At 47.4% G+C, this 12,437-nt stretch overlaps 1 protein-coding gene across 1 annotated transcript in view; it reads left to right on the forward strand.

Annotated features, from left to right (window-relative positions):
- ELL (elongation factor for RNA polymerase II) overlaps positions 1-12,437 on the forward strand; it is a 61,447-nt gene that overhangs the window by 30,025 nt on the left and 18,985 nt on the right. The window contains exons 7-9 of the mRNA XM_029963855.1: positions 5,031-5,078; positions 9,989-10,110; positions 10,431-10,594. Coding sequence (XP_029819715.1) covers positions 5,031-5,078; positions 9,989-10,110; positions 10,431-10,594 — 334 coding nt within the window. The remainder of the gene's footprint in view (positions 1-5,030; positions 5,079-9,988; positions 10,111-10,430; positions 10,595-12,437) is intronic.

Consider the following 12,437-nt stretch of genomic DNA (forward strand, 5'->3'; position numbering starts at 1 on the left):
ATCCAGGTGTGCTCAAACCAGGAATCCTCCCAGATTATGATCTGAGCCCTTTTATTCCCAGAGGAAGCAAAGGAGGGAGTTTTTTTTCCTAAATTTGGACCTCCCTGCTTGGACAAAAGAATCATAACCTGGTCATAACCAAAGAATTAAAGAGGAACTTGGAGTTTGGGGTATTAAGAGCCTGAAATTTGTGCATTTTGTTCTCATTTTTGTCACAAAATGCTGCTCCTGAGGTGCAGCAGCTTTACCTGGGCACTCGTTTTACCTGGAATTGCACGTGATGGTTCAAAATACCCCCTTAATGCCAGCCCTGGTTAACAGGATTTTATAGTTTCTGTTTATTGGAATTCTTGCTGCTAATTTTAACTGTTTGCAAGAAGCTTTTAAGCTCTGAAAATAACCCCCCTCCCCTCCCCAGTCCCAGCATAAATAAGGATAAATTTTCAGTTGCACTCTGGGCATTTGTGCCTCTGAAGGTTCCACAAAACAGGACAAAAACACACCAATACTAAGTTTAGGCAAATATTTTCCATAGAACGCTGCCTCCAGTATGAATTCCAGTAAATACATGACAGAACTTCCCAAAACAACGTCTCCTTTAATTATCTGTATTTCCCTGAAGAAACGGGAAGGTTTCCAGCTGGTTACTTGACCTGAGGATTTCCAGTGTCCTGTGTAGGAAATCATCCCTAATAGAGTGTTTTATTAACTTTTAATTCAATTCTTCTGTGTTTTATTGTCGCTCTCTTGTTCCTCCTACTCTTTCCTCAGCTTCCACGTGCCAGATCTGGAGTATTTAAAGTGTGAGGAGCTCTCTGTGTGTTGCCACCACCTCTGAGAGCTTTCAGAGTCTCTAGAAGGGTTTGCTGTCTCCCCTCTGTCCCAGGGAAACCAAAGGACGAGCATAAAACCATGATAATAAAAGCCAAATATCTTGTGGGAGCTCTGGGGATGAGTTGTGGGGTTTTTTTTTTGGTTGAATCTCATGACTTTGGAAATAATCTTACAAAAAGCACTTGGGCCTGTTGGGGTTTGGTTCGTGTTGGCATCCCAGAGCAGAGCTCTGGAGTTGGAAAACTTGCTGCTTTATTTCTCCACCTTTCCCAAAGAATCCAGGAGGAGCTGTGGGAGGCAGGGAATTGGGCATGGAAGTGTGGAAATGCTCTTTCCAGATAGGAAATAAGTGAAATTTTACGGAGTAGAACACCGGGGTCTGCTCAGACCCCTTTTTGAGGGTCTGCTTTCCAGTCAGGCAGGGCTGGTAATTCCAGTTTGGGTAGATCTGGGGGAAGCTGTGGTTTGGATGTTCCTTTGGAAGTTGTTCCTGCAGAGCTTTGGGGCACCAGTGAAGTTGAGCTGCAGGAAGGACTTTGGTTTGTTCCAGCAGCTCCTTTGCCGTTCCGGTAAGCGGGGAGGAAACTCGAGGCAGCTCCTTGTGGGACCTGGCAACCAGCAGAGCCCCGGGAATGCTGTGCCAACCTTCCAGCCCTGCTTCAGGAAGCCTTTGGCTGGAACAATAGTGGGGAGCAGGAGTGGAATTCCTGCCTCTGAGGGGCGTTTGAAGGGGCTTCGATCGCTCACACCCATCCCAGGAATTGTGCTGCTTCCCACCTGCACCTCTCCAGGGCTGTGGGGTTGGAACATCTGGTCCCTGGCACAGCAGAAAAGCTGCTGAGCTGGCAGGTGGCTGCTGCAAAGGGACCTGAACTGTGCTTTCCTTGCTTGGAGTTTTGTCTCTCACCAGCTCCCGGTCCCCGCGGGTCTCGTGGGGGGGTCGAGCAGGAATCCAAGGGGTGAGGTTGTGCAGTGGCCCCGTTGCTCAGGCAGATGTGGCCTGTTTTCCCTCCACAGGGGTGAGGTCTCACCAGCATCCTTGATTTAGCCAGGATTTACTGCATCCTGGGAGCTGGTGTGCTCTGGGAAGGGCAGGGCTGTCCCCACAGCAGTGCCGTGGTCCCGCCCCGGGGCTCAGGGGGTGACTCGTTTTCACTGGAAAGACAAGAGGGAAGGAGCTTGTTCCCTCCAGAGGTGGATGGAATGACATTTCTAGGAACTGCAAGGCAGGAAGTTCACTCATGGCATCACCAAGGAAGAAGGATCAGGTGACTCTTTGGTGACTCTTCAGGAGATGACACAGGGATTTTGGAAGTGGAGCAAAAACTCATTAAAATTGGGGTTCCTCCACACAAGAACATCCAAGAAGGTTAATCCAAATGAAGATATAAATCCAAATACGGTTTTAATTTGGTTTAACTTAATTCCTCTGTTTGCTTGTGTTCTGGATGAAGATGTCCATACAGGGATTTAATTTCATCTCATAAAAGTACTTGGGTTCATATCCTTAATTAGTTTAGGGTGTGCACGTGTTCTCTTCTTCCATGAGCGTTTTCAAACGACCTGTAGCCAAGGAATTGGACACCAGGGAAGTGATGCCTGTGTAGGTACAGGGATGGTGTTGCTGAGAAACCAAGACACCTGGAGTGCTGTGTCCAGTTCTGGGCCCTCAGCTCAGGAAGGACATTGAGGTCCTGGAGCAGGTCCAGAGGAGAGCAACGAGGCTGGGGAAGGGACTGGAGCACAAGTGCTGTGAGGAGAGGCTGAGGGAGCTGGGGGGGCTCAGCCTGGAGAAGAGGAGGCTCAGGGGAGACCTCCTCACTCTCTGCAACTCCCTGACAGGAGGGGGGAGCCAGGGGGGGGTTGGTCTCTTTTCCCAGGCAACCATCAGCAAGACAAGAGGGCTGGGTGTTCAGCTGTGCCAGGGGAGGTTTAGGTTGGAGATTAGGAAGAATTTCTTTGCAGAGAGGGTGCTCAGCCATTGGAATGGGCTGCCCAGGGAAGGGGTGGATTCTCCATCCCTGGAGGTTTTTAAGAAGAGACTGGATGTGGCATCAGTGCCATGGGCTGGGAACCACAGCGGGGTTGGATCAAGGCTTGGATTGATGATCTCTGAGGTCCCTTCCAACCCAGCTGACTCTGTGATTCTGTGATTCCCTTCCCTGCCTAAAAAGGGAAGCTGGAATGGAGCAATGTCTTTCCAGCATCCATCTCTTCCGTGGGATCCCTTGTGTGGAGCGTGGCAGGGAGTTCCAATGATATTCCTGCACTGGGGCTCACAGGCAGGACAGCTGGGGAGCCTCAAAGTGCTGAACCTTGGCAAACACATCTCAACTTTGCCATTGCACAAACACTCCGAGCTCGACATCACCCACCTTCAAACCGGTTCCTTTGCAGGTTGGGGAATTTATAAGTTCCACAATTAAAGCTCGTCCTGATTTGTGCAGCAGGACTTTGGTTCCAGCCTCCTCACCCCACTTCCCTGCTTCTCACCACCTTTCTGTTCCACTTCACTTCCCAGAAGGACCAGCAGAAAACTTCACCAACCCGTCATTTGCCGCACAAGAACCACATGGGAGGTTGTTGCTTTCTTAAAAATGCCCAGATTTTTTTCGTGTTTCAAATGCCTGTTCCTCTGGAGTTCTCTGTTCCTCCTGGAGCTTTCTGGCCACGCTGCAGAGCACGGGGCGAACACGCAGGGCTGGCCAGGCTGGCCATGAGCAGCCTGCTGTGGAATGCAGTGTCGTGGCACTCGAGGAATCCACTGATCTCTGGACCAAGAGCAAGATGTTGTTTATTGTTGCTTTATAAAGGTTGTTTCGGGTCTATAAAACTCGTTCTCCGGCGCTGTCGGCTCCGAGCGAATCATAAATGTCCTGGGTGTGAGGCACATCTGCTAAACGGGGTTGGATGGGCTCTGGGCAGGCTCAGACTCTGTCTTGGGCTGGGTTTATCCATCTGGGCTCAAAGGATATTTTTTTTTCCTGGTGAATTGATCCCTTTTTGTGTTGATATCGGCGTATCCTGGCTGAGATTCCTCACTGCCGGGCTGAAAACGCTTGGAAAGGTTTTGTGAGAGACAGTGATAAACTTCAGGGGTTTTGAGCTGTTTAACTCTTTTGCTGCTTAAGTCTAAATGTCTGCTTCTGTGATCCATTGGGAATTGATCCATTGGGAATTGATCCATTGGGAATCAATCCCTTGGAAATCCATGGGGGCGCTGGGACACAAACAGTCCAACACACCCCCCCTTTGAACTTGGGATCCTGAAGCTCTTCCCGGGGATTATTTTGTGTCTCCCGTGTGTATATGGCAACATTTTCGCTCCTAAATGATCCTTCAGCTTCTCTGTAAGTTCTTTTATCCCTTTGGAAAAAGGGGCTTCACAGCTGGGAGCCCGGTGGAGCACAATCTCTGTCTTGGAATGTCGGGTGGCATTTAGGAAATAAAACCCACACGGCCCCAATTCTGCTGAAATTGGAAGGAAAACAAAACTTAGCCTGGCTTGAATTGGGTCTGTTATTTCTTGCCCTGTAGGTAAAACCTCAGGTGAGGGTTGGAACTCAAAAGCCTTTGTGATCTCTAAAATCACAGCGAAGCAAAAAGAGCCACCACAGGGCAAAAAGGCCGAAATTGGGGCAGTTTGGAGCAGATTTGAGGGGGGTTTAGAGCTCACAGGAAAATGACTTTTTAAATGTAAGCAAATGAATCTGGAGGAAGAGGCTGATTGTTGAAACAGGCAAAGTAACAACAGTTTGCTTTTCCAAGCTTTCTCTTGGAAAAAATTTGCTTCGCGTCTCCTCGGGCCGAGATCTGTAATAAATTTTCCCTTCAAGTGTCCATTTTTTTAACTCAAAACTTATATAAACACCAGAGAGAGACTCAGCTGAGCTGTTCTGTGCCCGAAATGTGGTGTAGGGAGGAACGAAGTGTCACCTCTGAGCTGTTCTGCACCAAAGGTCACCTCGGTTTTATCCCTTTTCTAGGTATAAATCTCTTATCTCAGGAGGTTTTGTCTTTTCTTGCTCTGTATTTCCCTAAATTTGCCTTTAAAAAATGTTATAAAGTAAGAAAAACAAAATACAGGTGGAAAAAATCAAGCTGAGGTAATTTTGGTGGCGAATGTTGGAGCTTTTACGTTTCTCTGAGGTAATTTTTGGTTTTTCATTTGCTTTTTTTTTTTGGTTTTTTTGTAGGATGCTGTGACGTCAAAACCAGTCATCCAGTTTCAAGGAAGCCAAGGGGTAAGTTTGTGTACCTGGATTGCCTTGGGAATTCCACAGCTGATGGCAGGAATTTGTGCTGTTCCAGCTCAAGGAATGATGATGCTCCAATTGCTGAAAGGGAGAGGTTGAGAGGTCCAAGGAAAGCTTTTTTTCCCCCCCTTTGTTCCCTTACCTTGCTAAACCCACGTGAAATCCAGCTTTGGGAGGTGAAATCCAGCTTTGGAAGGCCGTGCTGATGGGTAGGACAAGGAAAAGAGCACAGCAATCCATGGAAACCTCACCTGTATCCCAAGGGAGCAACACCTGGGAGAGTCAGAGCAGGACTTTGTGGCTCCCACTTATTTCCAACAGCAAAAATCCCGAGTTTTTGAAGCTTTATTTAACATACCTGTGCCATTCCTGTGAGTACCAGCAGTTATTTTCTGTTTAGGAGTTTTATTTCTCCAACTTCTGCTCTGATGCCTGAACTCCAGGGTATTTATAGCCCCTGGAAAGGCTCCGTGGTGCCAGTTGCTGACAACGTTGAGATTTACGTGGTGGTGGTGCTGGTAAAGCCATGCAGCTCTTCAGTGAGCTTGAAAAATGTCATTTAAATACCTTTTATTTATAAAAAAACCCCCCTCTCTCTGTGTCCAGCTTTAGGCTTTGCATAAAGAAGGGGAATTTTAATTTTTAAATATTTTTTTTTCCTTTCCCCCCCAAGAATCTGAACTCAGCTATGAAGAGCTTCTCGTTTTTATTTTTATTTTTATGCCACTGGCACATTAAAACTTTCAGAAAGTTGCTTGAATTAAGCAGCCACTAAATCCAGCACCTTGGCCTTGCCCACATACCACTTTGTGACATTATTCTCACTAATAGCACACAGAAAATACAGCAGGAAAGACATGATTGTTATTGTAAGTTCAGAAGAAAAATACAGAGCTCCTCGTCCTGGGAAATACAGAAAGGAGCAATTTCCAGGTTTGGTTTTTTGTTTTTTTTTTACTTTGTTTAGAATTTAACTTCCCTGCAAGTCAAGATCAAAATCTGGCAAAATCAAACTTGATATATATATATATTTTTTTAACTTGAAGGAAACTTAGCAAAAGGAAGGGGGGAACAGCTTTAAAACACTCCCCTGCCCTGAGGCTCTTTGGGTTCCACGTGGATCAGAGGTGGACAAGGCTTAACAAAAAAACCACTGTTTGAAAAGGCCGTGGTTTCTTATTGTAATTCAGAATATTTTCAAATTATGTGTGATATTTTCAAATTGCAAGTAATATTTTCAGACGACGTGGTCCTCACAAAAAAATCAATATTTATTGTATTGGAGCCCTTAACTTCCAGAGAGGATTGTTTTCTTTTTGGGGTGGGAGAGCTGCCAGTTACCTGTGTGAGCCCCTGGAAAAGGGGGTGGGAGGAGGATGTGGCACTCAGGGCTGACCTCAGCTCGTTAATTAATTGCCCTGACGAGTTAAAAGGCCAAAGGTAGAGCTTTGAAGGGAGCAGGATCCAGCTCCATGGGAGCAGAGAGAGAAAAAAGAGCTCTTTGTCCCCTCAGGATTATTTTTCCTGGGTATGACAAGGAGCTGGCAGCTGGGGAACCATCTGCTTTTAAGGGTAGGACTCTCAGGATTCTCCTGCTTTTAGGAACTGAGGCTTGAAATGCTTTCCAGGGATCCTCCATCAACTGGACTCCGGAGAGAATTCCAGGAATTTCACAGGCTCTCAGATCCAGATGATGCCATTAAAACATATTTTGTTTAGCTGCTTATTTTTTAAATGGTTTCCTCCACTGTTCCTTAATTCCCCCATTTGTTGCCTTCCTGTTTTGCTTCCCAAAAAAAGGTGGCTCTGGGGGAATCCCGTTACCTTTTGTACGTGGGATTTCAGAGCAGTGGGGTGAGATTTTAGTAATTATGAGGTTTTAATAGTGGGAATTTTCTGTGCAAATATCCCCCTCACAAGAAGAGAAGGCTTTGCTTGATGATTAGGGGAGGCAGGACTTAAAATAAGAATGTTTTTTTTATTTATTTATTTATTTATTTATTTTATATATAGGAATGTGCTGCTTCTTTAATTCTCCAGAAGCCTTTAAATTAGTGTGTCCATGTCTTTTTACCTGTTCCAGTGTCAGGGATGCTTTCAGTTGCTAATAGACAGAAAAGCAGCTTTCATGTTTGATACACTAATTAACCAGGGGAGGGAATTGCTGGGAATAAAACAGCAGGTCAGGAAGGTGTTTTAGAAAAGGAGGATTTGGGTTCCAGCCCAAAATAAAACAGCTGTTCCAGTGGCAAGGCACAAAATCCTCCTGCATGGGCCTTGGTCTGGATGGAATCTCTCAGGAGTTTATAAAAACCTGGGATGTGTTTCTCTACAGCAGTGCTGGTCTTGTTAATGGCTTTTGCAGGGCAATATTCCGTGGAATAATCACAATTTCAGTCCTAGTAACCAGCTTGTAACGAGCAGAGTGTTGCTCTGCTTTGAGCTGCTAAAATGGGACCGTGGATATGCCTTGAGAACAGCACCTGGCTGTTAGTTTTTCATCACAAAGTGAGTTATTTTGGATGGTTTTGTAAGGTTTTATGCCCATTTCTTGAGCATTTCGCTCGTTTCAACGTGCACATAAATTAGAATTTCAGAGCCTGAGTTACGAGCAGTGATAGTTATGCACAACTGGGCAAGGAAAGGCTGAAAAAGCTTCTATTTTGGTCAAAAAGGCATTCAGAATCAGAGCTCAGGTTGGGTGAAATTTGCAGGTGCTCGGTGGGGAGAGAAGGGAAGGAACTGAACTGAGAAAGGGGTAAAAAAAAAACCCCTTCAGGTGCCCAAACCACGTGTGTTGGTGGAGCTTTTTAACGTGACTGTTGGGGGAAAAAAATCCCATTGCTTTGTGATGGGAAAACACAATGTTTCTCCCAGTTTCTGGGCCTGAAGTTGTGCTGGTATTAATAGAGGGAGGTGAAAAATCTCCATTCAGAGCCCTCCCTACCCAGATGAATGTTACTTGAAAGAGGGGAAACAGAAGTCACATCTGTACCGAGCTATTTTTAAGTGTCTCTGGTTACTGGTGCAGGGCTCAGCACCAAAATTAGGGCTCCCTCAAAGCAGTCCCCATGCTGATTTGGTGGCTTGAGAAACCTTCTGTTTTCAGCTAAAAATAATTCCTAGATAACGGCCCCGGGTTTCGTACACTCCACTTTTCAGTACTGGAGTGACTCTGCCTCCTGCCTCCTTTTCCATCCTCTTAAAAAGCTGCAAAAACTCTACAAAAATGCCCAAATTGGGGCTCCTGGAGCAGCTGATTTTTTTTTTTCCCCCAATGGTAAAATCAGGAGCAAGGAGGAAAGTTCTGTGGTGTGTGAATATATGGTTTGGTTGCTTTCCTATTTTGCTTCCTCCGGGGAATCCCGTTAACTTTCGTGTGCAGTGGGATTTTTTTTAAAGCCAGTGGTGTGAGATCTGAGCAGTTGGAATTACGAGGTTCTAATAGTGGGAATTTTCTGGGCAAATATTTCCCTCTCACAGGGAAGGAAAACTTTTCTTTTACAAACTCAAATTGTTTGGGGCACAACTCGATCCCCTGACCGAGAGCTCCGGAAGGGGGGAACGACCCCCTTGAATTCACCTTTTCTCCCCGTTCCCATCGAATTAATCTGCAAAAATACCCCCAATCTGCTGGTTCCAGGACTTTTCTTCTTGTAAAGCAGAAGGGAATTTTATTTCCCCTGCCCTGGGTGGGGGCAGAGGGTGCAGGGCCAGATTAAAAGGGCTCGAGGCTGGTGCTGCACGTTTGGCAGGGGAGATAACGGGGCTCCTCAGGGAGGGCCCAGCAGCACCCACATCCCCCCCAAATCTGCTCCCAAGTATTTTTAGCCCCGGATCCTGGGGATAACTCGTCCCTCTGTATAAAACAAGGCTCAACTCGGGGTTCCTGGGCTTGCCTTTGGAAGAAGGGAGCTCTGTTTGAGGGCAGGGAGACGCTGCGGGGGCTCAGCCCGAGAACATCCCTGTGGTTTAGCAGAGGGGCACAGATGCTCTGGGTCGCCTCCCAGGCTGCTGGAGACATCTGAGGTCAAAAGGAAACCACCCAAAAACCCCTCCTGTCCCGGCAGCAGTCCTTCCTGAGCCCAGTCAGATGGGGATGGTTTTGCTGGGAGTGTGTATTTTCTGCATTTATGTGGCAATCCGGGTAAATATAAACCCGTGCGGTTGAGTGCAGCCCAAAATAGGTTGCAACTGATGTTCCTTCTGTCTGGTTTTTCTGGGAGCCATCTTAATTATCAAATATTGATGTGATAGTAGAGCTCAGAGGCTGACATTTACGTTGGATCTCCAAATGCAGGGGGGGGGGAGAGAGAGTTTCCCTTTTGAAAAATGAATGGCTCGGGGTGAGGGGGAAGAAGGAAAAAAACAATGCAGGGATGGCTGTGGAGTTGTCTGAGGAGCACAGTTAATGCTTGATTAAATATTTAATTTAGCAGCAGCGTCACACTCTACTGTGAGCCATGAAATCTTGTTATGGAATTATAATATCTTAAAAAAGAAGAAGGGTGCTACCTAGTGACCTGGCTGGTGCTATGTTTAGTGCTGGCTCACTAATTCGAAAGAAACAAGCCCTGAGTGTTCTAAATTGAATATAAACAGTCTGTTTTGAGCCTGAATCAATAGAATTGGGTCAGATTCCTAGAGCAAGGTTATTGTGGGCTCTGTTAGAGAGGCAGCAAGTCCCTGCTCACATCTCTGTGCTACCCCACACACAGTGGGATAACTCGAATTCTCCTCGCAGCCTCTTGCCCTCCTCTCCCTCCTGTGCAGAAATCCAGGTGCTTTACTTGCACAGTGGGTGGCAAAATGCCTAAAAGCACCGTGGCTGCAGGAGAGGAGGGTTCTGTGTCAGCCTGGGGCACCCAGGTGACCGATGGTGTCCCTCTCCCCAACAGCACATCGCGATCCCGAGGCCCGACCGACCGACGGAAGTGAGGACCTTCACGTTTTACCTTTCAAATATTGGCAAGGACAGCCCCCAGGGGAGCTTTGACTGCATCCAGCAGTATGTGTCCAGGTGAGTGGTACCTCCAAAAAAAAAAACAAAACCCAGCCTTTTTTTTTTAACTTACCTTCCGTGGCATCTTTTCCCTGACAAACCTGGACAAAGCTCGATACGTGTTCTTCATTTTTAGAGACTTTCTCATCTGTCTGAGCGTGGTTTTGGGAAGCATCTGAGTTCCCTCCTGAGCTCCCTGAGTTTTGGAAGCATTTGAGTTCCCTCTCAACTCCTCTGCATCCCCCACTAATATTTAACTGGCACAACCCCAGTTGTCCCCCGGTGTCATTCGCAGTGTCAGAAGGATCTTTTCCATGGTTTGTTTTTTTTTTTCTCAGCAATGGCAATATCCACCTGGATTGCCTTGGGAGCATACAGGACAAAATCACTGTGTGTGCTACTGATGATTCCTACCAGAAGGCGAGGCAGAGCATGGCACAGGCTGAGGAGGAGACGCGCAGCCGGAGCGCCATCGTCATCAAACCCGGGGGGAGATACGTAGGTAAGCCCCCTCTCCATTCTGGGGGCTCTTCTCCAGGTTCTGGAGCCATTGCTGACGTTGTTTGCTTGCCCATGGCAGTCTCTGGTGGTTCCTTAGGGGGTGTCTGGTTTAGGGTGTTGCTCTCCTTGTGTTGTGTCGCCTTCACGGTTCCATCATTGCCTCAGGGCTCTGCCCAGGGCAGCTGTGGCTTCCCTGTCCCTGGAAGTGTCCCAGGCCAGGTTGGATGGGACTCAGAGCAACCTGGTCTTAGTGGAAGGTGTCCCTGCCCACGGCAGGGGGTGGAACTGGGTGATCTTTAAGGTCCCTTCCCAGCCAGACCACGGTGGGACTCTGCGCGCGGCGCTGTCGGGGCCGTGTGTGTGCAGTGACATCCCTGGCTGGCTGCAGGTCACGTCTGTCACGCTGGGAGCACCCTGCTGACCCATCACAGTGTCTGTGCCCATGGCCAGCTCAGCTAAAACGTGCCACACAGCTGGGGTGTGTGCCCACTCCAGAGCAGAACGTGCCACGGGTCGTGTTAATGAACAGAGAGACCACAGCAGTGCTGCAGCCTGAACAGACCATCTCGCTGGGACAGCAAGGAGGAAAACCTTAGGAGAGGAAGTAAAACCGTGGCAAATATCACAAGGAGCCTGCAGAGACCCAGCTTTTAGGCTGCTTAACCTCAGGTCACAAATTTAGGGCACAAACACGAAGCTGAAAGCAGAGTTTGGTTATTTTTTTCTTTCTGAGGCAGCTGTTTTTCCTGCAGCCCATGTGATCTGTAGCCAGTCTCTGCTCAGAGGATCTGTGATGAGAAGGGTGAAGTTGCAAAATGTAGAACTGACCCTGACTCACTGGCAGAGTGCTCAAAGGCTGAGAAACGAGATAATAATCAGGAAGGAAATGCATTGATTTCCTGTAGACTAGAAGATTATTTTGTTTAGCTCCTCTTTGAGAACATTACAGTAAGTGCATGAAGTTAAGGCTCGTGAGGGAGAAGCTTCTCAAAAGCAAATTGCTTCCCGGGGAGCCGGAGCAGAACTTCTTTGATTTAAAAATACCCCTGCTAAAACCTTTTACTGCCCTGCAAATGGAGCTGTGTGAAAGCAGTGGCCGCTCCTAGATAAGATGTCAGCGTTGAAGACAGGAGGGGGGGAGCACTGGTCCAAGAAGGAAGAGCCTGGAAAGGACAGTCCTGGTGTGGGATACGCACATTCCCGGTGTGCCAGCACCATCAGCTGATTCCCATTCCCGGCAGGCCGGGCTGGAGGGACAGCACTGGCTCTCACATTTCCATGAGAACACGGAGCTCAGCACTTCAGCGGCAGTGGAGTCATTCCAGGCAGCTCAGATGTGGAAAAATTTATAGGAAATGTTGAAATTGGAGAGCGGCAAGAACTCGCAGATGTGAACTGGCACTTGGGTAAATCCATGTGTAAATAGATGCCTGCAGGTAAAAGCTGCAGGGGATGTGTGTGCTTAACATCCACACTAAACGTGTGTGTGCATCCATACCCATGCACCTGCATAAATATTTTAAGATCCTTTGTGTTCTGGCTTAACTCAGTTGTTTTGTTTTGGTTTATTTTTTTTTCTTCTTTTCCTATCACTGCACATTTTGGCTGCAGCCTCAAGTGGAAACCTCCCAATGTGTGTTTTTTACTGTTCGTGACCTGGCAAACAGTTCAGGGAGCTCTAGAAAGCTGACGAATCTTCTCTCATCCCAATTGCTGGAAACAAAGAAAAACCCAGTTGACCTCTGGATTTTGGGGGATGTTCTGAACTGCAGGAATCGTTGCTGTCCTGCCTCTCTCACCTTAGCTCAGCCCTGACGAGGAGGTTGGTTTGCTCAGAGCAACCC

This window comes from Manacus vitellinus, unplaced genomic scaffold (genome assembly GCF_001715985.3).
Source record: "Manacus vitellinus isolate BGI_N305 unplaced genomic scaffold, ASM171598v3 scaffold_64_pilon, whole genome shotgun sequence".
In the NCBI taxonomy this organism is placed as follows: Eukaryota; Metazoa; Chordata; class Aves; order Passeriformes; family Pipridae; genus Manacus; species Manacus vitellinus.